General features: G+C 44.2%; 2 protein-coding genes across 2 annotated transcripts in view; both read left to right on the forward strand.

The window, feature by feature from the left end:
* PLA2G15 (phospholipase A2 group XV) overlaps positions 1-25,928 on the forward strand; it is a 345,808-nt gene that overhangs the window by 239,101 nt on the left and 80,779 nt on the right. The gene's annotated exons all lie outside the window — the stretch shown is intronic.
* On the forward strand, positions 5,011-24,602 carry LOC136046642 (toll-like receptor 13). The gene is made up of 3 exons (XM_065733283.1): positions 5,011-5,074; positions 11,578-11,682; positions 21,003-24,602. Exon 3 carries the CDS (start codon positions 21,016-21,018, stop codon positions 23,893-23,895), a length of 2,880 nt encoding a protein of 959 aa, XP_065589355.1. The 5' UTR covers positions 5,011-5,074; positions 11,578-11,682; positions 21,003-21,015; the 3' UTR covers positions 23,896-24,602.

Below are 25,928 nucleotides of genomic sequence, written 5' to 3' on the forward strand. Positions count from 1 at the left end.
CAGTGGTGGAGTCCAGCTCTGGGCAGTTGGACTTTGTGATCCTTAAGGGTTCCTTCCAAATCTGGATACCCTATGGTTCAGCCACCACAAGGCGCACGTTCCCAATTGCCATATGACTTGCTCTCAAGTCTTGTTTTTTTTACCCCTACTTGCACCCAAAGCCACTGCTGCCCTCATACATCTCTCCAAATATCCCTTGCACTTGTGTTTGGACAACAGTGAACAAAGGGAGCCTTTTTAAATTCAACAGTTGTCACCAGTTTGCAGGATGGTTTGACCCGGTACCGTGACAATTGAGGCAGGGGACACACGGGCCCACACCCCGGGGAAGGGGAAGGGAGAAAGGGAAAAAAGGAGAAGGAAGATGGGTCTAGGAACAAAACAGCGGCAATGATCTGAGGAGGAAAGCTAATTTACTAAATAAGATATCAGAAAACTAAATAACACAATTAAATACAATATAACTGGAATTGAGGCTAATGAATCAAATAAAATGAGCAAGAGAGTGTCCAATAAACCAAAGGCCTTACGCTAACGCTGAAGGCTGACGGCTGCAACAAACACCCACTGCTGAGCTCAATCCCGAAGTGAAGAGGAACGGTCCCGTGACCTGAGACAGTTTTATCTTTCCCTCTGAGCGGAAACACAAAAATACAAAGCATCGCACAGTCCTCTGGGGAATGCAGTCCCTCCTCTCTTCTGAGACAGGCATATCCGTAACTATCAATGATCCACAGAGCTGGAGCATTAACTCTCTAACTCCCAACACACTACATGATGCTATATGATGTGGAATATCAACAATACAATAAAAATCATAAAACCATGACAACAGGGAGAAGCTTCCTGGTTGCTCCATTGGGCTTCATTTCCAAACTGTATAATGCGTGGCCAAACAAACAGTCAATCACAGGCTGTAATCTGAAGCAGTCCGATAATGTCAACTCTGTCATCACCTCCTCTGTTTCAGCTCTTTGTTTGGCTTTTCTTGGTTTTAGGTCTTGCACAAGTACAGCCACACAGAATCAATCATCATCTCCTAAAGCTACAGACAGTGTTGTAAAGCAGCAAGCAATGCCCATCTGTCTTCTCCTGGATCTCAGCAGTCCTCTCTCTGGCACTCTAGGGAGTTACTCCACCAGTCAATCTCCCTCTCACAGTCCCTGATGGCCCTCAGTCTCTCAACCTCCTCCTTCAATTCAACCACCATGCTAAGCAGATCTTCCACCTGCTCACACCTTGCACAGGAGAACTGCTTAGCACCCTCATCTAGTAGTAGCAGGCTCTGACACTCCTTGCAACCAGAGACCTGTGTAGCCACACTTCTAGGCAGACCTTCTGTCTGGGTCGCCACAGCCTTCTTAAGGCAAGCCCTCTGTCTTGTAGAGACCATGACAGAAAAAAATAAAAACAAAGAAACGAAAAAAATTGAGAGTAAATAAATAAATAATGGTTTATAATAATATATATATAGATATGAATTGTAATGTGATACTTCGCGGCCCTCCCTGAGCCCTTCAGGGATATACCCCTTCAGCCCTAATCAGCTGAGGAGTGTGGGCGAGGGCGCTGAAACCCTGGCAACGCCTATGCCTCGTTAACACCTACCTCGTTAACACCTGCGCCTCGTTAACGCCTCGTTAACGCTTCGTTAACTTCTCGCGAGAACAGCCGTTGGGACTGCCTGCTCTCACTCGGTTCCCGAGAGACTGGAACCTCCCGAAAACCCACCCTGTACCTCAATCAGCCACTGCAGCTCCGGCTGTGCCGACTCCAAAGCAGTTGATCACGAGGACTGAGCGGTACTTTCGGGTTCTGATCGTTTTAAATCCCCCGCCGTTTCCCTGGCAACGCCTACGCCACGTCAGCCTCTCGCGAGAGAGAGCTGCCGGGGTCTGCCGGGACTAGCTGCTCTCACTCGGTTCCCGAGAGACTGGAACCTCCCGAAAACCCACCCCGTACCTCAATCAGCCACTGCAGCTCCGGCTGTGCCGACTCCAAAGCAGTTGATCACGAGGACTGAGCGGTACTTCCGGGTTCTGATCGTTTTAAATCCCCCGCCGTTTCCCTGGCAACGCCTACGCCGCGTCAGCCTCTCGCGAGAGAGAGCTGCCGGGGTCTGCCGGGACTAGCTGCTCTCACTCGGTTCCCGAGAGACTGGAACCTCCCGAAAACCCACCCTGTACCTCAATCAGCCACTGCAGCTCCGGCTGTGCCGACTCCAAAGCTCCTGGTAAATGACTTTGTTGTTTTGGATTGACTACAGAAAAGACATAGAAGTGATCCCTAGAATATAGCTCAGTTTTGTACAGTATGAAGTTGTGATTGCACTTAGTGTGAGCCAGAGACTGGCTGTTAGACAGAAATAGTGTTTAGTCACTAATTACAAATATCCATTGTGCTCTATTTGCAACAGTAACAGCATTTTCAGGTAGACATACTTGAAGTCAGTCTCACACCTTAATAAAAAAATGGACTGTGTGATGCAGGTGTAGCTGATTTCAATTGGTGCTAGACTGCCTTGGAAACTCCCTCGTAAATTGAATTTACTGGAGACAGTATTCACTCTTCCAAGAAATGTGCTCATAAAATATTAGGAAATTAGAACATTGCCTTTAGGAACAAGAAATAGCTGAGAGCTGAAGAAGCATCAAAATCAAACCTTTGCATGAATGTTGGCAGTATAAAGGAGGACATTTTATTTTACAATTTTGAAAAAATATTTATTAGAAAAAACACCCATGTGAAGATTTCAAAATAGAAGTTCACTTTCTGAATTCTGAAAACTGTAGATGTTTCTGTGAGGGACCTATTTAGGGCATCATCCTAAGGGCAAACTCATGCAAGTACTCCTGCAGTTTCAGCAAATTTGTTTGTTTGGTTTTTTTGGTATAATATTTCCACTTAATTACAACTTCAGAAATGTAATTCAACTAAAAAAAAGAAAAAAAGTTGAAGAATAAACATGTTAAATACTCCTAAACAAACCAAAACTGAATTTACATCATACTGAAGAAAGCCAAATACACAGGAAATGGTTTTAGAACATAACAGAGCTGAGGTAAAAACTGCAGTTTAATCTCAGTGAATCTGAAGTGTGAAGCTTTGTGCTTGTTACCAAGATAATCCTGGAGTGTAGGATGAGTTTAAACACATCCTTGCTGTGTAAGTCCACCCAAAATGTGTTGCTCGTGCACTTCATTCACAGGAAAAAAGAACATGTACTGTGCTCCTTAAAGGTTAATACGTAAAAATGTGTATCCATAGAAGTACTTGTCGTTAGGCTTAATGGAGGCCATTAACTGTCATGAAGATGACACTTCCAACCATACATTTGAGGGTTTATGTTGGTTCCTTTTGAAGTGTTGCTGTACAAAGTGATACTTGGGACCGCATCTGTGCTTTTGAAATGAGCTCTATCTTTAGGACTCAGTGTGTAACAGTATAACAGTCAATCTGTGGCTTTGACCAGAACCCAAGAAATGACAATGTTTGTGAGCCCTAAAAGTAGGCATTCTTTTTTCAGACTTCACCGTCTCAAACAGCACAGAGTCAACCACATCCTCTGCAGAAACAGCAAAAAAATGAGTTCACATCCCTCTGTTTCTTTTATTTGGTTTTTTTTTATTTTTCTTTTATTTACTTTTTTTACAAAAACAAAATAGATCCTTTGCCACTTCAATCTTTTCTGTAGTATAAACTTCTGCTGTAGCTGTTTGAAACAGAGTGATTATTACTTACAAATGAGAGCGACTACAAGCACCGAAATGCTAGGCAATTAAACAAAATGTCTAAATTTAGGCTTCTAAATATATCTCACTGCTCCCAGCAGCATGCCTCCTCCTACTCCATTTCATTGGCTTTCAGCATTTGACTGGCTCCAGTGCTTATCTGGCCCCTTTGGTAAGTTAATTCTGCTCAGTAATCTGGCAAAAAAAAATATTATTTGGGTTAGTTTTTTTGCTATCATAATCACAAAAGTGCAAATATGGAGCGTGCTAGGAGCAGAGAGAAAAGTGGCAGAGGTGAACAGAAAGTGAACCCTTAAGCACCAGAAGCAGAGGGATGGCCTGGTCTTGCACAGCTGTACTCCTATTTGCATACTTTTAAGATTAGGCCTTCTTTTATGGAAAACTTAGTTTCTCCTTGCTGCAGGTTTTAAAAACAGGTTGTTACATAAGCATCAGAGCTTCGTCTTTTAATTTTATCATGTCTGCTTCTGTTACCTGTCAGGTATCCTGTCCTTTTCACTGCCTCACCTGCTCTCATCAAAAATTTATTGTTTATTTCACTTACTTTATTATAATTATTTGTTATACATATAATTGTGTCAAGTGGTTCCATTTTCTTCAGTGCTGTCCATGCTGCAAGCTAAAAGAAGAGATGGATATCTTCTACAATTTTTCTAATGTTACTGATAGACCTTGCAAGGAGAAAAATAAACAGGAAAAAAAAATACAAATCATCAGACAAAAGGGTTCCAGTATTCATTCAGCATTCTTTTGATTAATGCCCCAAGCTATTTTCATTTTGCTGTTTATTTCCTACTCTAATCTTCTCTATTATAAGTGGAATGGGCAATATTGCCTGTCCTCCCTAGTCAAATTTAGGAGTTTATGATTTGAAAAAAAAGTGAGCTTTTCTAGTTATACTTCTTTTTGAAGAAACAGGATGACTGTATTTTGAAGACAGCTGAAACATTCAGCTCAGAGAGCCCATCCTTTGCTGCAGACTCTCTTACCTGTACTGAAGTACTTTCAGAAGGCTCTGGCTGTGTGTTGGTGTGAGGGGCTGAATCACTGGCTTCACTTCCTTGCAAAACAACATGGGAGTTACAATCACTGTCTCTCCAGGAATTAAAAAGCTGCAAGGATTTTTAAAGATAAAGCTATTTGTCTTTGTCTGTTTTGAAGGCCAGTAAAAAAGATATATATAAAAAAGAAAAGCCAGTAAGGAGGACTTCCAGCTATAAAAAATGTTTCTTATGAATAAATATTTTTTTCTTGTTTTAGGAGCCACGAGTAGTAGCATTTACAGCCCAGTTTCATGGGATTTAGATAAATTCCTTTTGGATGTGAGTTTGAAGACATCTGTTGCATGTTTTGTTGTTGTTAATATTACATAACTCTTACTCTTCTAATTTGTGTGCTCAGTCTTCCTTCAAACAGCAAAATTCCCTTATGTTACAGATCCCACTGTGTTACCATCAGTCCTTTCCAGTTGTACCTCCTTCCCTTGCAGTACCTGCCTATCTCTCTTGTTAAAACAAGTCTGGAAGCTTAAAGGAGTCTCCTAATGCTCAGTAGTGTTCTAATTTGTGAGTTTACATAGCATAGGCATTCTTTGTGAAGTAAACAAAACAGTATTGCTTCATGAGATGAGATCAGGACTCCCTTAAAAGTCTTTGAGTTCCTGCCCAAGACTTGCCCCATGAGCAAGATTTTCAGAATATGCCTTGATATTTGAAAACAAGCCTTAAAAATTGAGATGCAAACGGAATTGCATTTTGTTGTAACGCAGGAGGATTTATTGCCAGTCCATTTGTCTTTGCAATCAATAGGATAGTCCTGTTAATGGGTTTAGTCATTTGTCTGCAAGTGCAATTCCAATTTCTAATTTGTTCTTTTCCAGTATTAGAAGGTATTCAGCCCTAAGGTTAAAATTATGGTTGGATTTGCTAACAGAAATGATTTCTCAGCAGTCTATTAGTGTATTTTTTGTGCTTTGCTCCTTTGTTCCACACTTGGCTCTTGATTATTTGATGCATAGTGTCCCACAGAGCAAATTGTAGTGCACTAATTAAGCACTACCAGGAGTTTCCCGAGTTATGCAAGATCCCTGCAACTATGAAAAGCCTTCTCAGCCTCCCAGTCACATACTGTGAAGTGCTATAAATCAAACTTCTGAAAGTAATCAGAGGCGTGCTGCGTGTGCTTATATTCCAGTTCCAGAAGAAAATAGTTGCTTCTTTTAAACTTTAGTGCTCTTTTTCATTTTTTCCAGTACTTTCCACTATTATTTTTCATAACTTAAATCCTGTATCCTAAGAGCATATTGAATACCAGTAACGATATAATGAGAGACAGATCACTGACAATGCACCATTGGTGACATTGATGTCTTTACTTTCATGTGGATCTGTAAGAGTAAGTTAAGTGGACTTCTGTGGCAGAGCTCAGGCTGCACGCTAAAGGAGACCAAACCTGCCACTTGTGGGTGTCACATTACTGCCTGTGGAGGTCAGGCAGATATTTTTACCTCTGTGTCACTATTGGGAGAAACTTGGAAGACATCAGCTTACACTGAAACTGTAGGAGGCAGCCAGGTTAATTGTTAAAATGGGTCATCAGTGTCATTGCATGCAAGAGACTCCTGTACGTGTCCTCACCTCACGCTCCAGGAGATCGATTGCGTGGGTTGATCAGTGCCATGCTACAAGAACAACACTGTGTTTGTCTTTATTGCAGTTTATTACTGAAGTGTTTTATCACTGGAGACATTGTTCTTCTGGGTTATTGGATGCTGGAATCATGTACATTATGGTTACCCTTAATCTTTTTCAATAGAACAAAAATCAGAGACAGATTAACATTCAGTGGTTGCATTGAAACAGGCAGAAGCCAGCTGTTGTGTATGCTCTTGCAGCTCTATCTACTGTGTCCCATACAGAAAAATTACAGCTGTGAAATACTGATAATTGTTGTTTGTTTTTTCTTTGAAAAGCCTTCCTTTGGCCAGCAGAAAAAAAGGCCCATTGACACTGCATGCACTCCTGCTATTGAGGATGACCATGTGGAGCACCTGGCAAGAAATGACAGCTTTCACTTCCAGTTGGCCAGTTAGGGCAGAGAGAACAAGAGCTGCCACTGAATCCAGAAAAGAAAAAGAAAAGCCTTAGAGCAGCTAAAAGTGAATGTCTGTACTGACATACAAATAACAGAGTAGCGCAGATGTCCTTATTAAACACATGAAAGCAAAGTATAGCAGCTTAGCTCTTCAAACTTCTGCCCCATTACTTTTTTTCGTACAGAAAAAAAAAACTTTTTTCTTTTCACTTCTCCCTTAAATCATCTGAGTTAAGCATTTGTATTTTGCATAAACAGATCCTCAGGTATCTAATGGGCACATTAAGGGAAAATGCTTAGCAGATCACTGCTGTTAATTTTGTATACTGAAGCTCTCCTATTTGGGTAAAAAATGGTATATGAATATGCTCTGCTCTGGCTGTGGGAGGGGAGGAAGACTGTCTTTTATGTTTTCTGAACAGCTGCCTGAGAGCTATTCCGTTGTCATAAAGCCATAAGAGCAGAAAACTGGTTGGTGCCAGACCCTCTGTTTCATCTGGATGTTAACAAACTCTGTTCCAGACTGTTTCCCCATCTCGGCTTTGCTAGACCAAACAAACACCATTTTATCAACTTGCCCTTACTTGTCCTGTTTCCTCACTACTTATCAGCCTTTCTCTTCTGGGTTCTCCTCAGTCCATGCTTAGAGTTGAATACTGTTTTGCAGCTAAAATGTTGCCAGCATGGAATAGAAAACAGTGGCTAGTCCAGTGCCTACTCCAGGTAACATTTTACTGAATTTTCTAGCTGAAAAAATATATATAATATATATAAAGCCATCAATAAAGGAGAAGGAAATATAATGTTGGTAGTCATTCTGTTTCCTCATACAAGCTCTTTTCTTTGAAACCTAAAGAACGAACAAACTGTACAGACCTTTCTGAAGTACAGACAGATTACTTCAGAAGGGGGGAAACTCAGCTGTGTTTTCTGATCATGTGGGTATTGTTGTTGCTATGTGGAAAGTTCAAGACCAAGAGTTGGAAATGTGTCGAAATAGTTTGGAAGGTTATCTTATTTCAAAGGGTGAAGTTTTTATTCTAAATCATTCATTAATGGCCATTTAATTCAGTCTCGTTCAACTGATCATAGAATCATTAAAGTTGGAAAAGACCACTGAGAGCACTAAGTCCAACCCCAGCCCACCTCCACCCCCATGCCCACTGTCCCTGTCCCTCACTGTAACATCATTCTCAAACACCTCCAGGCATGGTGACTCCCCCACCTCCCTGGGCGGCTGTGCCTGTGGATCATTGCTCTTTTGGAAAAGAATTTTTTCCTAATATCCAATCTGAATCTCCCCTGGCACAACTTAAGGCCATTACCACTTGACTTGTGCATCTCCTACTTCTGTGGAGCAAGAAAGGTTAACTTTCTTAACACAGTTTGGGGATAAAACTCTCTAAATCTTACCTGGGATGTATCCTTGGAAGAAGAAAAATAAAGGTAGGAAACAGCAAAGTACCCATCACAAATTATTTCCTATCAACACAAGAGCTAGAAGCAGTATGTCTGAGCTTCTTATCTGCCATTTTTCTCACACTGGGATTAAGAAAAATGCAGTTCTTCAGTTATCAGCAGCCCATTTTTTAAACACACACCAAATTTACAGTGAACATGCTCTTGCAGCTACACTACACCTTTAATATAACACAACTCATTAAATATGTTCTCCGCAGACCTCGTCAGGCAGCTTAATTTATGGTGGACTTACCTTCAAAATCCATGAGTTTTGTTTAACTTGGCTCACATACCAGTTGTCAAGCCTACCAGCTGTCAAGCCAAGCATGTCCTCACTAGAGGGTGTGCCAGGTGAAGCAAGCAGGGGTTTACTTCTTTTGATGAGGAAAAAAAGAACACCAGAAACTCCACTAAGTCTTTTTGAGCTCCAGAATAATATCTTACAAAGGAGGCAGAGAAGGTGGGAGAAAAAGAATGAGAAAAGCATTTAAAAAAAATAAATGCATCGGTCTTAGAAAAACCATATACTACTAGGGGGAAGCATGCTTAATAGATGTATATCATCATAATCAAATCATTGGCAGTGAAGAAACCTGCATTTTCTATGCCAGCCTTGATGATGGTTAGGTTTTTTCCTAACAAACCAGTCCCACAAGTATTTATATATGTTTGTAACCTCACGTGGAGAGCACAAGTGACTAAAGCTGCGATAGCATGGGAGTGTTTGCAAGATCGTGTGGAATTCAAACCTGAAAAGATATAATGTAAATACATGAGGTTTGGTTAGCACTTCAGTTTGTGTAAATGCAGACTCACAGAATCATTTCAAAAAGACTCTTAAAGGTCTTCTAGCCCAACTCCCCAGCTCTACATTTTAGACTAATCAGTGAAAAAATTATTTTGTGCACACCATTAGTCCATGAATGCATTTTGTTTAAAGTTTTGGAAATGAGTATTCTGTGAGCATGCACTTGTCTTCCTCTGTTGTCTGGGACTCTATTTTGACATATGTGGCAACAGCTACTGAGTGGTATTTATAGCTTTGTTTTGTTCTCTACTGGAAAGGCTAATCTCTCAGAAGCTCCATTCCAGCACCCCAGATTAATTGTCTACAAATTAACTTCAAAAAATTCTAGTGCAGTAGTTCTTTCACTGCAGGAAGTATCACAGCTGAGATAAGGGTGCTGTATAGATAGCAAAAAGGAGCAAGGGGCAAGGGAACGGTCTTCTTCGTAAGAGTCAGCAAAAGAAGGCTGTGATCAGCTCCAAGAATACATACTGGTAAAGTCAAGGAAGAGAATACAAACAAAAAACCTTGCCTACTTCTCTTAATTTCTTTTAATAAATCTGTACATCTTAATACAATTCGAGTGTGTTACAGTTTTATAGTCTTCTAGTTTTGTCTTTAAGTAACTGCAAGAGACTGTTTTACCACTGTCGATGTTCACTCACCTTTTGCTGTTTTCCAGTTACCTACATCATATATTTCCTCCCCAGGATTCTAAACATTCTTGTGTCTTCCCACAGGTACTAAGGAACAGTTTGATTCTGCTATTTTTACTCTTGCTCAATGTCGTTTATTCAGTATTTTCTGATTTAAAGAGAACTATGGAAAAGGATAAGGACAATAGAAATCTTTTCTAATGAGCACGGTTGGGATACAAGCATAACAAACTACCATAAGCTTTAAGCAGTTTGCTACTTTGCATCAGTGATCAACATATCTACATTGATGTCTTTATTATATCACCAGCTGATTATGCCCTCATAAGAGCCTGTATCTTTAGTATGACAAAATGAATGCTTATTTCAGGTCACCATATCTCCATTCTGTATCAAAACTTCTTATATCAGAAGCAGTTTCATTTCGATGAACTAAAAGCATATCTCTAAAATACCACACCACAAAAAGATTCCCAAGAGCTACAACTGTCAACAAACCCAAAGTTTTTTGTTTATATGGCACAAGAGGTTTATGAGGAAGTCTTTGCATTTGCCTACATTGAGGTGTAAGTCTGCATCAGTGTAAGTTTGTTAATGACCAGGTTTTGGCAGTGTCACTGTTAGTTTATGACAATGCTTTTAGCCATAGAATCCATACAAATCCTCAATAAACTCATTTGCTGATTTCAGTTGAGTAGGTGTCAAAAAAAATCTGATTATGGGTTAGAGTTAATTATTAAATAATGTACTTAAAGAATTAAATTCAGGCTCATTTGAACATGAAATAACAGATTTGCCTGTGTTTTGTAATTGGTTGCGAACTGTCTTCTCGGATCAGTAACTCCGTAAGATCACATCCTACTTAAGTTGGAAAGCCAAATACAAGAACACAGTCTGTCTAAAAACAGATAACTTCTGCTCCCACTTGTTCCATGCCAGTTCCCTAATTAACAATTAAGACTGGGATTAAGTCTGGCTTCAAATGAAATTCTCATGTAAGAGGCTGTTTCAAGAAAAGTGAGAGCCAAAACTGTTTCTATGTAAAAAAATAAAATAAAATAATAATGACAGATTAACATAGTCCACCAGCTGGTATGTCTGTCAGAGTTATAAAAATGTTCAGCAGTGGAATGGAATGGAATCGTTTCTGAAAGCTGATAATTAAGTTTCAATAATATTCCAAGATTCCTTCTTAACATTCTACAAGTAATTCCCACAAATGAATGATCATCTGTTTTACTTCGGTTATCTGATTCCTTCTAAACTAGAAAAACACCACTTCAGTGGTTCTCTTCCTCATCAGCTATTATGGTCTGTTGAAGGATCCCAGTTAAGTGTAGATGGAAAACCATAAACAAAACGACAAAAAACCAACAGCAGAGTCAGCCTTTAATAGGGAAAACCATTTCCAACACATTCTCATGCTGATCTTGATTGTGACACTGTATTATCTCAAGGCAGCCTAAAAGATGAATGAATATATGTAAAAGTTCTTCTTGATGAAGTTTCTGATTCCAGCACTACTGTAGTATGTGAATTAACAAATTTATTTTAACTGTGCCTAGACAGTACATCACTACTAAATCTAATGTTACGACCTGCCAAATAATTAGGTAAGCAATTTGAAACTGCAGAGAACAAATGCAGTGCAGGGAAGCAGAACGACATATGATTTGCACCTGAAAGCCTTGTAGATTGTTTAGTGAACTTCCTCGTGTTATTTCAGTGCTTTGCAGCTTGAAGGAATCCCACTGTGGCTTGAAAATCCAGCATTTCTGTAGCTTCATTTTCATTAAAACAAAGGTTATTTTACTACTATCCTTTGCAGTTCAGCAGAAACATGATTTCAAAAACAACCAGCTTGGCATCTCTTCTTCCTGGTTTAACTTCACACTGAGCTGCAGACATACTCAGAGCACAACAGGGATGTAAGGTATTAATGTTTTTCCATGTACCAAATACTCTAAGCCTACCTCTCCAAAGTGCTGCTATCACTGCCTTTTTATTTCAGGGCATATGACTGCTTGTGAATAAAAATAGAACAATTTATATGCATAATGTAAAATTTCTAAGACTTGAAGTCCTGTGAAAGAAATATTTCTTAATTCTGTTATCTGGAAAGATGTCATAACAGCTGTTCTTCCTTTGTGTGGTCACCAAAAACTCATAATCCGTTTCCCTGTCTTCTGAAGTCAAGGAAATAAGGTGTCATCTGACTCAAACAACATTACTATGTCAGGCATTGCACTTCTCCCATCTGGGTTTCAAACTAGAATTTGTTGTACCAATCTTGGTGATTCCTGCAGGCAGCGGGTTGATGTGATCTTTTAATCCAGCTGTCTTTTTCCACGAGAGGACTAACACTGGTCTGCAGGAGAAAGCGACTTCAGTCAACAGCTTATGACGAAAGTGAATCAAATTAGGCCTGTGCATATTCAAATACTTAGCACTGCCATTAGGGATTTTACTATACAGTAAGTACCATACACAAAGAGAAAATTAATAACCAAAAATCATCGTTCCTGGGAGGATGTGCCTCTGTCATTCTGATTTCTGAGTTCTGACAGCAGAGTTCTGAGATGAATTTTCTTGCATGGATAGGTCCTGGTTTTATCCTTCAGTCATGCCATCGCTCAGTAGTAAATTAAAGAAGGGTGACCATAGTTTGTGGTCTGTGCTGAAGTGCCAGTGATGGGTCCTAATGCTGTTTTCTTTGCCTGAAGATGGACCAGATAAGGGAAGAGTACAAAATGGTCTCCTACTGTCAGAGCCTGGGTGATCTAGGAAAAAAAAAATGATTAAAACAAGATGAGACTCTTAAATGGATCAGCAACAGATCATAATGTTTGGTTCCAGTCCTCTGCAGTGGGTAATAAAGAGAAAACTAACTGGAGAGCTCCTTTTTAATTACTAGCTGTTCTTTGTGCACTTGTTAATTGGTCACTATTAGGAAGATTTTAGCATATACTGCTGTGTGTTTTCATGTTTTTCAGGAATTCAGTAGGAATTTGTTTCTTAAGTTACAGAAAATTCTATTCTAAATCTGGCAGCAGTTGGTCAGAACTAAAATGCTTGCAAATGCAGATGGTATTATAAGTTAGTTAATTCTCTGTGGCTCAAATATTTAATTCCAAAGGTATGAGGAATACAGAAAAAGCATTTCTGCAATGAGCTCATGCTTTGGATGAGACCCAGTAGAGGGCAAAGCTCTGAGAATGGACACTTGTACTTGGAAAACATGGGCATATGTAATACTAATGGTAATATTCATCCATAGAATAGCTGGAGCTGAATACATTTCAAGGTAGAGACCTTCCTTGTTTGTGTTCCATGATATTGAGTTTGCCAGGTCCATCTCAAGAATATTTTCTCTTCCTGCATTATTCATACTGCTATCAGGTAGATAAGAAATAAAAATAGAAAAGAATTATCTTGAAAACCTTCCAAACCCTTTTCTAAGCAGCTTTGTCTTGGAATCTAAGGCTGTGTCAGTGCAGGTGAGGGGGTGGGTACACAGCTGTTGAGCCTGTAGACATATTTCATTCAACTTCAACGAGTTGCCTCTGTTGCTGTGGCAGCACAGACCTGTCGGCTACCTGTCCTGGATTTTACTGCTGCCCTGAATTGTTTCTGCAGCGTGTGCTGCCAGCAGCCATGGTCTCAATAGAAAATGAGTTGTTCAGTATAAAGTTAGCTCTTATCCAGATACACAATCTTCAGTTCTTTTGAAGAACTGGCAGGCCTGCAACAAGTGCCAACATCACTTTGAAAATGAGAGTTAACAGGTTTATATCACAAAGCAGTTGTCCTTGCTGCTTAAGAAAATGAGTTGCAGATGCTTTTGTTTTTCCTCAGCCGACATTTTAGGTGAAAAAAGAAAAACACACAAGAAAGTCTAGATTTTTGCCATTGCATTAAGGCCTTCTCAAGGAAAGGTTCAAAGTGACTTCTAAGCAGAGGACATTTTTGCAAGAGCAGCAGTTTGCTGCTTGTAAGAATGTGAAACAGGGTTTTCTCGGTTAACTGGATATAGTTATCCTTGTTAAGGACACAACAAAGATTTTGGGACATTTTGCTCTGAAGTGTTTTATTACACAATGTCAGCACTGGCAAGAGAGTCAAGAAGCTTAGGAAATACTCTTGTAAGACTCTCAAAAACATGCAGTGTATTCACCTCTGAATTGTGTATGCCTTGTCAGCAGTATTAATACTTCTGAGCCTTTGCATTCATTGAGTGCTGTCACCTGTTACAGGAACACTAGTAAGAATGCTTATTCAATTCACAGTTATCAGGAGCTAGAAAGTATGCCAAAGCTGATATTTTTGGGGTGCAGTGTATATAATACTTGAGTATGCTGATACACAGTGATAATGAACAGCATAGAACAATGTTGACACATGTAAGTGGGTGTAGAATCTGACTCAAGTCTACCCTGCTAGTCTTTCTCCTGCTGCCAATTTAAAATCCTGCTTTGGATTATGCAGAAGGTGAGAACAGTGTTGAGATGTGTATGCTGGAATTGCTATAACATGTCCTTCAAGCAACCAAGTGGCAGGAGCATCCTATGTTTAGTGTACCAAACTATGTCTGCAATAGGGATGTGTTGGTACTTGTACCTTAAGTTTCCCACCTTGTACATCTGCAGCAGATTAACCCTTTACTCTTAAACAATTATGAAGAAATCAATTTTCAAGAATCCCCAGTAGCTTTGTCACAATCACTTTGGACATAATATCCATCCAAACACTATCCAGGTTTTGGAATGAATACCTTCTAACCAGTGCATACAATAAAACAGTGGCTTTGGTTCTAGACCTAGCTTGTTCTACTTGAGGTTCTCACTCAGCTGTGTTTCCCAGTCTGATTACAGCTGGTGACTGGGAAGACACCATGATTTCTGTTACCTTGGGTCGCAGTTGAGGTGTTTTCTGGCTGGTGGTCTTCACTAGAAACCTTCACAATTATCTGTTTTCTACAATTCTTAATTGAATGTGAAGTGCTAAAGTGTACTCTCCAGCTCTTTAGCATGTCCAGAAAAGCAATAAAGAGAAAACCTTTTCTGCTTTCATACCACAAAGATCAAAGAATCATTTTATCTCCTTGTATGGGAGCAAACTTAGTTTTGCACAAACCTTTGTGCACATCAGTTCGTAGTTTGCAGTAGAGTTTCCTTCCTAATTTATATCAGTAAAAATTCCATTTAGGAGGTCTACACATTCTGCAGGAGGAATAAAGCATTTTAAATACTGTGTTGCACATCAAATTGTGTGTATGTTTAGGCATGAGTTCTTGCAACTACGCTAAGCATGCTGCTGGGTGTTAGCTGTGCTATTGCACTGAGCAGCTGGGTGAACTAGATTAAATCAGTGTAAGTAGCTTCTGCCTCAGTACATCCATTGATGTCCTTTATGAACCAATTCAGTAAGACCTCAGAACTCTTAATATGACATGCAGCATAATTTATTTCATGTATAATAAAAGAAAGACTGCTTTTAAAGATGAAACTAAAAGTGTTAACACTCTTGTTAGTAGATGTGCTAGCATTTAACAATAGCTACTTATTGTGACAGGCCACTTTAAGATAAATAACGTGCTCCAAACGATGTCACAAATGAATAGATACATAAACACTGTAAAATACGTGCACAGATACCTCGGGGATGTAATTGTGGGTATATCCTGAGCACGCATTTTAATGCAAAGCTTTACACCCTGTTAGAATGTAGATAGGAGAAGTTACGTTGGGCAGCCACAAGATGGCAGCTGGAAGTGAGAGCTGTGCGAATAACAACTGTTTGCTCTGTGCAGTGCTTTCAGGTCTGTTCCAGCCTGCAAAATATAGGAGCCCTGAAATCAGCTGTGCCATGCAGAACTCAGCCCACAGCAGAGAAGCCTTTCTCGGTGTCTGCCTCTGTAGAAGGGGGACAGTTCTTATATTACGATAATTATTACAAAATGCTTTACAGACTGTGCCCTAAGCATAATAAAAGGCAAAGGGACATCTGAATAGACAGCACTGTTTGTGTTAGCATTTCCCTACAGTAAGGGAAATGATTAGCACAATAAAATCAGACAAGTAGTAGAGAAATACCTTCACAACGTTTCCATCTGCTTAGGTTCTCCCAGGATACTACTCAAAAACTGGAAACCAACAAACATTTGTAAGCTGGGAATCCATATTTATGTTCTCCCCATTTCCAACTTAATTGGTTTGAGAAATTATTTTTCTGTACCAAAGTCTGTCCAAGCTTCTGCTTACCTGTCATCCTTTTTTCCTGCATTATTAAGCTTAAATTTCCAATCAAGTTTGATTTTTTAGCTTTAATTAAGATCAATAAGAGTTGTACTTAAGGTTATTAACTACATTTGCTCCTGGGAACCTTCTTTTCTCCTTTCTTCATCATTTTTGTTTTCAAGTAACTTAAATAGCAGCCAAATGAGCAGGACTTTACATTAGGCACTGACAGGCAGATCAGTCAGATAAAAACTGCTGAAAATTTAATTCCAATTCACTGCATGTCTGAGAACTTCAGCAAGTTTTGCTGATGCTCCAAATACATCTTTCCATTCCTAACATCCTTAAAAGCATTCCAAGGATGCCATAGATCTATATGTATAACTCACAGGTCAGATGGTCTAAAATACAGTTATTTGATTAAAAACCCTCAACCTGCAAGATTAAAGGGAGAAGCAGAGTCTGCTGGAAGAGAGAAAATAGGTTATGGGTGAGTTGGGAACAAAGCAACCTGGAGGGGAAGAAGCAATTCTAGAATAAACTCAGTAAATTATTCCTTCAGGTTCCACGTGTTCTCCTCATGAGGACACTGTTGAGTTAAAGTCTCATTTTCATCTGAACATGGACATTTCTTCATGAAACGAAGTCCAACAACAGCTCACAACCACATGAATTGTAGTAATTAGTTTCCTAAAATGTATGAAAGTGCTTTGGCAGCTCCTTCTTTAAACATTTAGGTCTGTATATAAATATTTATATCAGAGCTTTGAGAACAGTAATCTATTACTCACCAAACGTGAGGAATTTCACATTCAGCTCACTGCTGTAATTGACCCTATGCAGAATACTATCCAACTGTGTCACGTAGATCTGGCGTTTTCATTGTAGTGTCTTTGAGCATAAGTATTTCAGAAACATTATAGAGTATAAAAAAGAAGGCATATCCTGCCCTTAGAGATCCCACTCACCTGTAAATGCCTTCTTACATGAGCGTGTCTTTCAGAAGGGAGGTACACTACATCCTGGTGCTTCCTCTGATTGCAGTTCTGCAGGTCTGACCTCAGCTGCTGTTGTGTCTACTTGATGAGTCCATAATCTGGACAGTGAACAAAAGAACAGTGCTGAAGTTGAAAGCAGGCTGTGACTACTGCCCATAATGTACGTGGTATTCTCCTTTGGCTTAGCTTGTCATTAATTTTGTCATGAAAGAAAACTTATCTTACATACCTCGTTGATTACGTGAGTGGAGGGACCTGTAGCTCATCAGTTGTGATCCCCATGAGTCCATGGTGCTGGAAGAGAAGGCAGGAAACGTTCAGGCTTCCAGCATCTGACATCTGCTATTTCCTGAAGCTGCAACTTCCAGTCCCTGTAAAAAGCAGCAAAGGTGAGAGGCAGTTTAGACCAAAAGGAATATTCATCTAGAGATGAGAACACAGGCAGCGGAAATGGGAGAGAACCACATGGCTGAACACAGGCTGATACAGTTCTACTAATAAAACCAGCACTGTCATATCCCCAGAAGCTTGTATCCTTCTGGTTTTCATGAGACATAAAGCACTCAAGCTGCATTCAGATGATGTAAGCAGCAGCACTCCAGTGTCTGTCACACTGAAGGTCAGCTGCAGTTGGATTGCATATCTGAAATCAAATAGGCTGTATTTATAGGGAGCCTCATTTTGGTCACGAAGAGAGCAAGATTTTGCTGTCTGATTTCAGTCACTTCCTTTTGCACAGGAAGCACTGAACTGTAGATTCACTCTGGTATTTCTTCATGAAGTAAGCTACAGCTTCAACTTTTATGTTGTTCTATATGTGTTTTACAAATCTGATCATTTCTGAGGTACTGCTGAGTTGAATATTCACTAGAATTCTGTCAAAATTCAGTTGATTTTGACAGAGCAGGAGCTTATTATTCTGAGATTTCAGTTTCTGTTTCCCATACACGTGTTGCTGATTTACAAGCCTAGCAGCAAATTACTGGAAGTGACTTACAGCCCCACTGATCTTAGCACTTATTTCCACAGATCTGAGCATTTCTCAAAAGGTGATTTGTAACAACAAAAGGAAAACCAAGTCAATGTTTGTGCTATAAAACACCAACCACCGAGGAACACTATCCCTCTGTCTTGGTGTGGCCATCAGTTTCCACAGCTGAGCTCAGTGGTTTGCTGGTCATCTGCAAAGTTTTGACCCCAAAAGGAGGGATCCAGGACTCTGCAAAGGTTGCTATCAGAGTTGGACTAATGCTGGAGTGTGGTACCATTTTGTGGCAGGATAGATTACAGAGTCTCACTCTCACTCACTATAAAGTGTGGTATTTTTCCCAACAGTTCTGCTCCTCTAACAATTTTCCTCCCAATCCCATTTCAAAACTCATTACCAAATCACAAAATCAGTGTTGCTTAGATAACTTTCTCTGAAGGTTTTTGTATTCCTTTTAATACAACACCAAAAGTCTCAGACAGCTTTTCTATCCTCTCCCAGTTGGGATGGGCAGGAGGGAGATTACTATAAACCCATTTATTTAGGGTTTCCAATTTTAATAGAAATTTTAAAAAATTAATTCATAGTGAAGATGTTTTCCTTAGGATGGAAGAAACTCTTTCAGGTTAAGTTAATATCCAAATGCTCAAGTAAAAGAAATTGGAAGCAAATATCAACTTACATTCAGAAATGCAGGCGTAAAAGGACAAGTGACACGGCAGAGCTGCTCAGCACTGCTCTGCTTTGAGCTATGGCTGGAACCCATGAGTCATCTGCATTGTTTGTCTCTCCTTCTATTGGCTGCCTGTGAACATTTCCTGGTAGAACACTGTAACTCCTTAGTGCTTGCAGATGTGTTTTCAAGGGCTGATTTATCAGCTGCCTGCAATGGATGAGATAGGTGCTTTTATCCCCACAGTGAGAACTCCGAGGGAGGGATGAGGTGATGGGGACACTGCGCCAGTGGGAAGGCAGCACCTCCTGGGGGAGAGTTTGGATTTGCTGTCAGGAGAGGACACCCAAGGAGTGTGGACAAACAAGGCTTAAGTTCAAAAAGCCAAAACGAGAGGGGGAGGTTATGATGTTGATCATAGTCTGGCACAGTGGTTCCAATCCATGTCACCTGCAGTCCTTGTACAGCAGTGGGCTTACTGTGCACACAGCATCCTTCCCTCCTGTTTTTCTTTTTTCCCATGTATCTTTCTATTTGTGACTCTTGGATTGAGATTTATTGCCATTAGCCATTCCTTATCCCACCTGGGGTCTTGCCATCCATATTCTATAAAACTCTTTTGCAGTACATCCCATTGATGAAGGGAACCAGACATTATTCTAACCCTAGGATCTTACCAACTGTGGCAAGTTCTGTCAACTGATGCTATGGGGGCGGGCAGGTACTTTAAGAATCTCTGGCAGCAGGAAAGCAGGCCACAGGGTTGTGGTTACACTTAGAGTTTTTGAATTATGTGAACAAGCAAGCATCACAGCCCAGTGTTACCCACAAGGGAGACCTCACTGTGGCCTTCCAGTTTTCAGAGGTAGCTTACAAGCAGGAGGGGAACCAACCTTTCAAATGGTCTAATGCTTATAGCACAAGGGGAATTGCTTTAAACTAAAATGGGAAATTTAGGTCAGCTATTAGGAGGAAATTCTTTACTCAGTGGGCGGTGGGGCCCTGGCACAGTGGCCCAGAGGGGCTGTGGGTTCCCCACATCTGGAGGTGCTCTAGGCCAGGTCAGATGGGGGCAATTCCGCTTCTGGATTCTGTTCTGAGTGTCCCCATGCCTGGTGATCCAGCACCCCACAGTAGGGCTTCATCACACTTCCAGAAGCTGCTTGTTTGTGCATTACTGGCTGCCTCCACAGCTAGTGCCTGAAAGAGGGAGAGAGAAGCAGGCTTGATGTATCAGCAGCCTGCTTCCATGTGGTGGCTGTGTGCTGTGTCATCACTTTGTGCTCTCCCATCTCCTCCTGGAGCTGCTGGCCATGCTGGAGACCCTTGTACCCTGGGTCAAACCATGGTTGTCAGAAGCCCCTAGAGCTCATGAGATGCTGCTAGAGCTCTCACACCCTACTGGCTTCCCTTAGTTTTGTCCTTTTCCCTCTCCCATTACAATCCAGTTCTGCCCAGTCCTTCATTATATAACCCAGTGGAGGAACCAAAACCAGTAGGAAACTCTGTGGGGGCTGGAGGAAGGGGAAGTGATAGCAGCACTTTGTGACAGAGGAAGGGGGGACATGGGGGAACAGGGGAAAAAGGGGGACATGATGACAGAGAGACATGGGGATTAGTGAGGGCTAGGAGGACATGGGGATCAGTGAGGGCATGGGGACATAGAAAGTTATGGGGACATGGGGAAACATGGGAACCTGAGGGACACAGGGGACACAGGAGGTCATGAAGGCATAGAGACATGAGCAACATGAGAGATATGGGGACATGAGGGGCTTGGAGTCACGACACAGAGCATCAGGGAGATGGCATAGGCATCGGGGACAGGTGCAACTGCTGCTCCTCCAGAATGTGAGAGGAGTTCCCACCACTTACGTCAGTGGTGACATGAAATGACACCACAACTTCTCTTTTTCACCCCAGAAAGGAGACAGCGGCTGAAGATGATGGAGACAGTGGAGGAAAAAGCATGGTGAGAGGGGGAATAGAGGGATCCTGTACAGCCCTGTCCCTGCCCTTGTCCCCAGTCCTGCACTGGTCCTGTCCCCAACACCCTTCCTGTCCCCAAATCCCTGCATCCCTTTCCCCAGTGTTCCTCATCTTACATGGTATTCTTGTCCCTCTCAACTGCATTTGCTGAACCAGTTCTGCACTGGGTTTTGCAGGGAGGAGGGGAGCAGGAGTGTGCTGGGTTATACTGGTAGTGGGGGCACAGTGTCACTGGGTTATTGTAAATGGAACTGGGTTATGGTGGGCAGCACTTGGTAATACTTGGATGAGGTCACTGAGTCATTCTTGGTGCCATTGGGTTGTGCTGCTCCCTGTGCCCCATCCCCTGACCCTCTCTATCGCCCCCAGGCTCAGCACCAGGATGAGTCTCTCCCCCTGCTGCCCAACCCAGCTGCTGCTGCTGGTGACAATGACACTGATGCCCCTGGTGCACCCATATGGCTTTCACAACTGCATTGAGGACGTCTGGACACCTTGGCACTTCCGCTGCATCCAGCGCTTCCTGGACTCACCGGCCCCGGCAGTGTCCGACCTGCCGCCACATGCCATCGCTCTCAATCTGTCACACAACATAATGCGCTGCCTGCAGCCCTCTGCCTTTGCCCGCCTGCCACAGCTGAGCACTCTGGACCTGGCCTACAACCAACTGGACACCCTGTCCCCTGGTGCCTTCAACGGGCTGCGTGTGCTGGAGGTGCTGAACCTGTCTCACAACCAGCTGACCACGCTCACTGAAGGGGTGTTCAGCAGCTTGGCCAACCTGTCCTCGCTGTGGGTGCAGCACAACCCCCTGAGCACGGTGTCACCTACAGCTCTGCTCCCCCTTGTCAACCTGCGCCACCTGTCACTGCGGGGCGGGCAGCTGAGCGGGTTGGGGGCGGTGGCAGTGGCAGTGCAGGGTTTGGCGCGGCTGGAGCTGTTGGACCTGTGTAAAAACAACCTGACAACGCTGGGGCCAGGCCCACCGCTGCCCGCCTCGCTGCTCACCCTGCTGCTGTGCAACAACTCGCTGCAGGAGTTAGCAGGGGCCAGCCCGGAGATGCTGCGACATGTGAAGATACTTGACCTCTCCTACAACAATATCTCACAGGCAGAGACCTTCACCACACTCCACCTGCGCAACGTCAGCCTGCTGCACCTGATCGGCAACCCCTTGGATGCCTTCCACCTGCTGAGCATCTCTGACATCCGACCTCGCAGCCTGGATTTCTCCGGGCTGGCGTTGGGGCCTAACGGGGTGGATAAGGTGTGCCAGAGGCTGCACGGTCCCCAGGCCTTGCGGCGGCTGCAGCTACAGCGCAACGGGCTGGAGGCACTGCACTATAAAGCACTGCAGCTGTGTCCTGTGCTGCGAGAGCTGGACCTGTCCTGGAACCGGCTGCGGCAGGTGGGCTGTGCCGCCCGGCTGCTGGGGAAGAAGCAGCAGGAGGAGCTGGAAGTGCTGAAAGTGGAGCACAACCTGCTGAAGACGCTGCCATCTTGCCCTGGTGGCCAGGTGCTGCCGCGGCTCTACAACATTTCCTTCCGTTATAACCGCATCCTGACTGTCAGGCCCCATGCTTTCGCCTACGCCCCGGCCCTGCAGGTGTTGTGGCTCAACATTAACAGCCTGGTGTGGTTGGACAGGCAGGCGCTGCAGGGTCTGCACAACCTGACAGAGCTGCGCCTGGACAACAACCTGCTGACCGACCTCTACAACAGCTCCTTCACTGACCTCGGCAGCCTGCGCACCCTCAACCTGCGCAACAACCACATCTCCGTCCTCTTCTCTCGTGTCTTCCAGGGGCTGTCCGAGCTGCAGACGCTGGATTTAGGGGGCAACAACCTGCGCCACCTGGCTGCACAGTCACTGCAGGGGCTGCCCAGACTGCGCAGGCTGTACCTGGACCGCAACAGGCTGCTGGAGGTGAGCAGCAATGTGTTCGCCCCAGTGCAGGCTACCCTGGAGGTGCTGGACCTGCGGGCCAACAACCTGCAGTACATCTCACAGTGGCTGCGTCAGCCACCACCGTTCCGCTACCTGAGCCGCCTGTACGACCTGAAGCTGCAGGCGCAGCAGCCCTATGGGCTGAGGATGCTTCCCCACCACTTCTTCCAGGGCTTGGTGGGGCTGCAGAAGCTGTCGCTGTCACAGAACATGCTGCGGTCCATCCCACCGGATGTCTTTGAGGACCTGGGCCAGCTGCACTTCCTGACACTGGCCGACAGCAGCAATGGGATGCATGACCTGCCTGATGGCATCTTCAGAAACCTGGGGAACCTGAAGTTCCTGGACCTGGAGAACGTAGGGCTGCACTCGCTCACCTTGGAGGTCTTTGGCAACCTCAGCCAGCTGGAGGTGCTGCACTTGGCCAGGAACGAGCTGAAGACCTTCAACGACAGCGTTGCCAGGCAGCTGCCCTCCTTGCGCTACCTGGACCTGCGCAAGTGTCCGCTGAGCTGCACCTGTGACAACACGTGGCTGCAGGGCTGGCTGAACAACAGCCGTGTGCAGGTTGTCTACCCCTACAACTTCACCTGTGGCTCGCAGCGCAATGCCTACATCCACAACTTTGACACACGTGTCTGCTTCCTGGACCTGGGGCTCTATCTCTTTGCTGGCACTGCGCCGGCCGTGCTGCTGCTGCTGCTGGTGCCGGTGGTGTACCACCGTGCCTACTGGAGGCTGAAATACCACTGGTACCTCCTGCGGTGCTGGGTCAACCAGCGTTGGCGGCGGGAGGAAAAGAGCTACCTCTACGACAGCTTTGTGTCCTACAATTCAGCTGATGAAAGTTGGGTGTTGCAGAAGCTGGTGCCGGAGCTGGAGCGCGGTGCTTTCCGACTGTGCTTGCACCACCGCGACTTCCAGCCGGGCCGCAGCATCATTGACAACATCGTGGACGCTGTCTACAACAGCCGGAAGACGGTGTGCGTGGTGAGCCGCAGCTACCTGCGCAGCGAGTGGTGCTCTCTGGAGGTGCAGCTGGCCAGCTACCGGCTGTTGGATGAGCGGCGTGACATCCTGGTCCTGGTGCTGCTGGAGGACGTGGGTGATGCTGAGCTGTCTGCCTACCACCGCATGCGGCGGGTGCTGCTGAGGCGCACCTACCTGCGCTGGCCTCTCGACCCCATGGCCCAGCCGCTCTTCTGGGCACGGCTGAAGAGGGCACTGAGGTGGGGAGAGGGAGAAGAGGAGGAGGAGGAGGAAGAATTGGGTGGAGGGACAGAAAAGCCTAGGGAGGGAGACAAGCAGATGTAGTGGAGGTGTCTGCCGGCTGTAGAATGGAGGAAAATCAGATGTAGGGTGGAGGACAACAGCTGGCCGAAGGATGGAGGACTAGTGATAGGATGGACAGGATGGCAGCTATCCATAGGGAGAATGACAGCCAGCTGTAGGACGTGCCCGTATAGAAGACTACAGTTGACCACAGGGTTGAGGAGAATCAGCCATAAGATGGAGGACAGCTGGTCATAGGGTGGAAGACAACCAGCTATAGATAGGAGGAAAACTGTCCATAAGATGGAGGACATCCAACTGCAGGGCAAAGGACAGAGGGCCACAAAGAGGAGAGCAACCTGCTGTGCAGAGGAGGAGAAGCAGACACAGAGAGAACCACAACAGGGCTTTTCTCATCCCAAAATGCCGGTTCCCCCTCCCAAAGAACACCAGAATGGCCTTTCTCACTCCAGATACCCAGATCTGCCTATGGAGACGACTACTCAGTCAAAATTCTTATGTACTGTAGAATTAGATTCTGTGATTCCCCTCCAAACAGACCCAAGAGCAACCTTCCTCACCCTAGACTGTTCCCCTCCAAAAGGACCTCAGACTGGCTTTTCTTCCCTCAAAATGCTTGTACCCATCCCAGATGACCCAAGAAGTGTTTTTCTCCCCCAAAGCAGAGTTTCTGGGATCCCACAAGGCATTACACCCTGGGGTGCAGCAGACTCCATTGTGTGCAGGGAGCGGTCCCAATAAAGCAAAGCTTCATTTGTCCCTCACTATGGTCATATGGGGTGAGGTGGGATTGGGGTGGCATTTTATGGGGCCGGACAGTGGCACAGTCAGATGAAGGGGCCACTGTCCCTAAGTTCTTCTTGGCCATTGTGTGGGATTCTGGCTGCAAAATGAGGGGAAAACAGAGATTCTGAGCAAATAGTGGGCTGAGGTGGGAGAGCCCAGCAGGTCCCAAACTCCCTCAAACCCTCCCAGTATCACCAGAACCCCCCCAACCCCGGAACCTCCATTTCCCCCTTGGAAATCCCATGTGCTCAGCCTCTCCTGCCTCCAGGGTTCCTCCAGGCCCTGCATTCTCCCCCAGAACACACCAGTACCCCATTATCCCCCTCCCAAAGCCCTATTTTCCCTTCAAACAACCTTAATATCCCCAGAGACACCTGGAGTTCCCCCAGTACCACTCCGGACTCCCCTAACTCAGCGCTAGAGAAAATCACAGCAGATTCTTATCATCTTTATTAATACTTTTTTTTCCAATACAGTAAATCCTCTCTACAGCGACAGGTTAGTTAGATCTGGTTTACATATTGCCGTCTTGTGTGAGAACTGTGGCCTCGACACCACTGTGACAAAACCAGGTTGCGCTCAGACAGGGAAAGGGGGAAATGCGTTCGATTCTGATGTGACCGGGAAAAGAGGAGAACCAATCAAATCAAAAGAACCACAGAGGGAACAGAACGAACCAACACAACCCGGGTGGGAAACCGAAGGCAAGCACGGCCAGACCACCTCAAATGGAACCACACGGCACCACTTGTACGAGAAGACAAGGGGAGCAAACCCAAAGGTCAGGGACCGGACAACCCCGTATATATATTATGTATAGGTATTTATATATTTATCATCTGGAAGGACACGCTGAGAAAATGGGTGATCGCAGTGGTATCTACAGAAAAAAAAGGTCTGCTTAGCATTTAGAGTCACACCGAGAAGGAAGCGCACAGCAGAATGAACGGGGCAGAATGGGGACAGTGGCGTGTGGGGTACGGACCGAGGTGCCGGCCTTGGGGACAGGAGCCCTCGAGCACCCACTGGGAGCCCTGTGGCCCCTTGATGGGAGCAAGGGCCTGTGGGGAAAGTGCTTCAAGGGGGCTGCACGGGACCTGCTCCAGCCCAGATGGCTGCAGAAGGTGGATCTTCACTGGGGCACTGCAGCTGCCCTGTCCCAGGGCCACCACGAGGCCCCGAGCACCCATTGCCAGAGCCGGGCCCTCCTTCAGCTCAGGTGCAGGAGGAGCTGGGCTGGGTGGCCGATGGCAGGGTTGCACAATGAC

The sequence above is a fragment of the Cyrtonyx montezumae genome, unplaced genomic scaffold, assembly GCF_038088225.1.
Source record: "Cyrtonyx montezumae isolate F1298 unplaced genomic scaffold, pur_monq_1.0 scaffold_17, whole genome shotgun sequence".
Lineage (NCBI taxonomy): Eukaryota > Metazoa > Chordata > Aves > Galliformes > Odontophoridae > Cyrtonyx > Cyrtonyx montezumae.

What these genes read in the sequence shown, in the direction of transcription:
- LOC136046642 (XM_065733283.1), top strand. Translation starts at nt 21,016, where the DNA reads ATGAGTCTCTCCCCCTGCTGCCCAACCCAGCTGCTGCTGCTGGTGACA.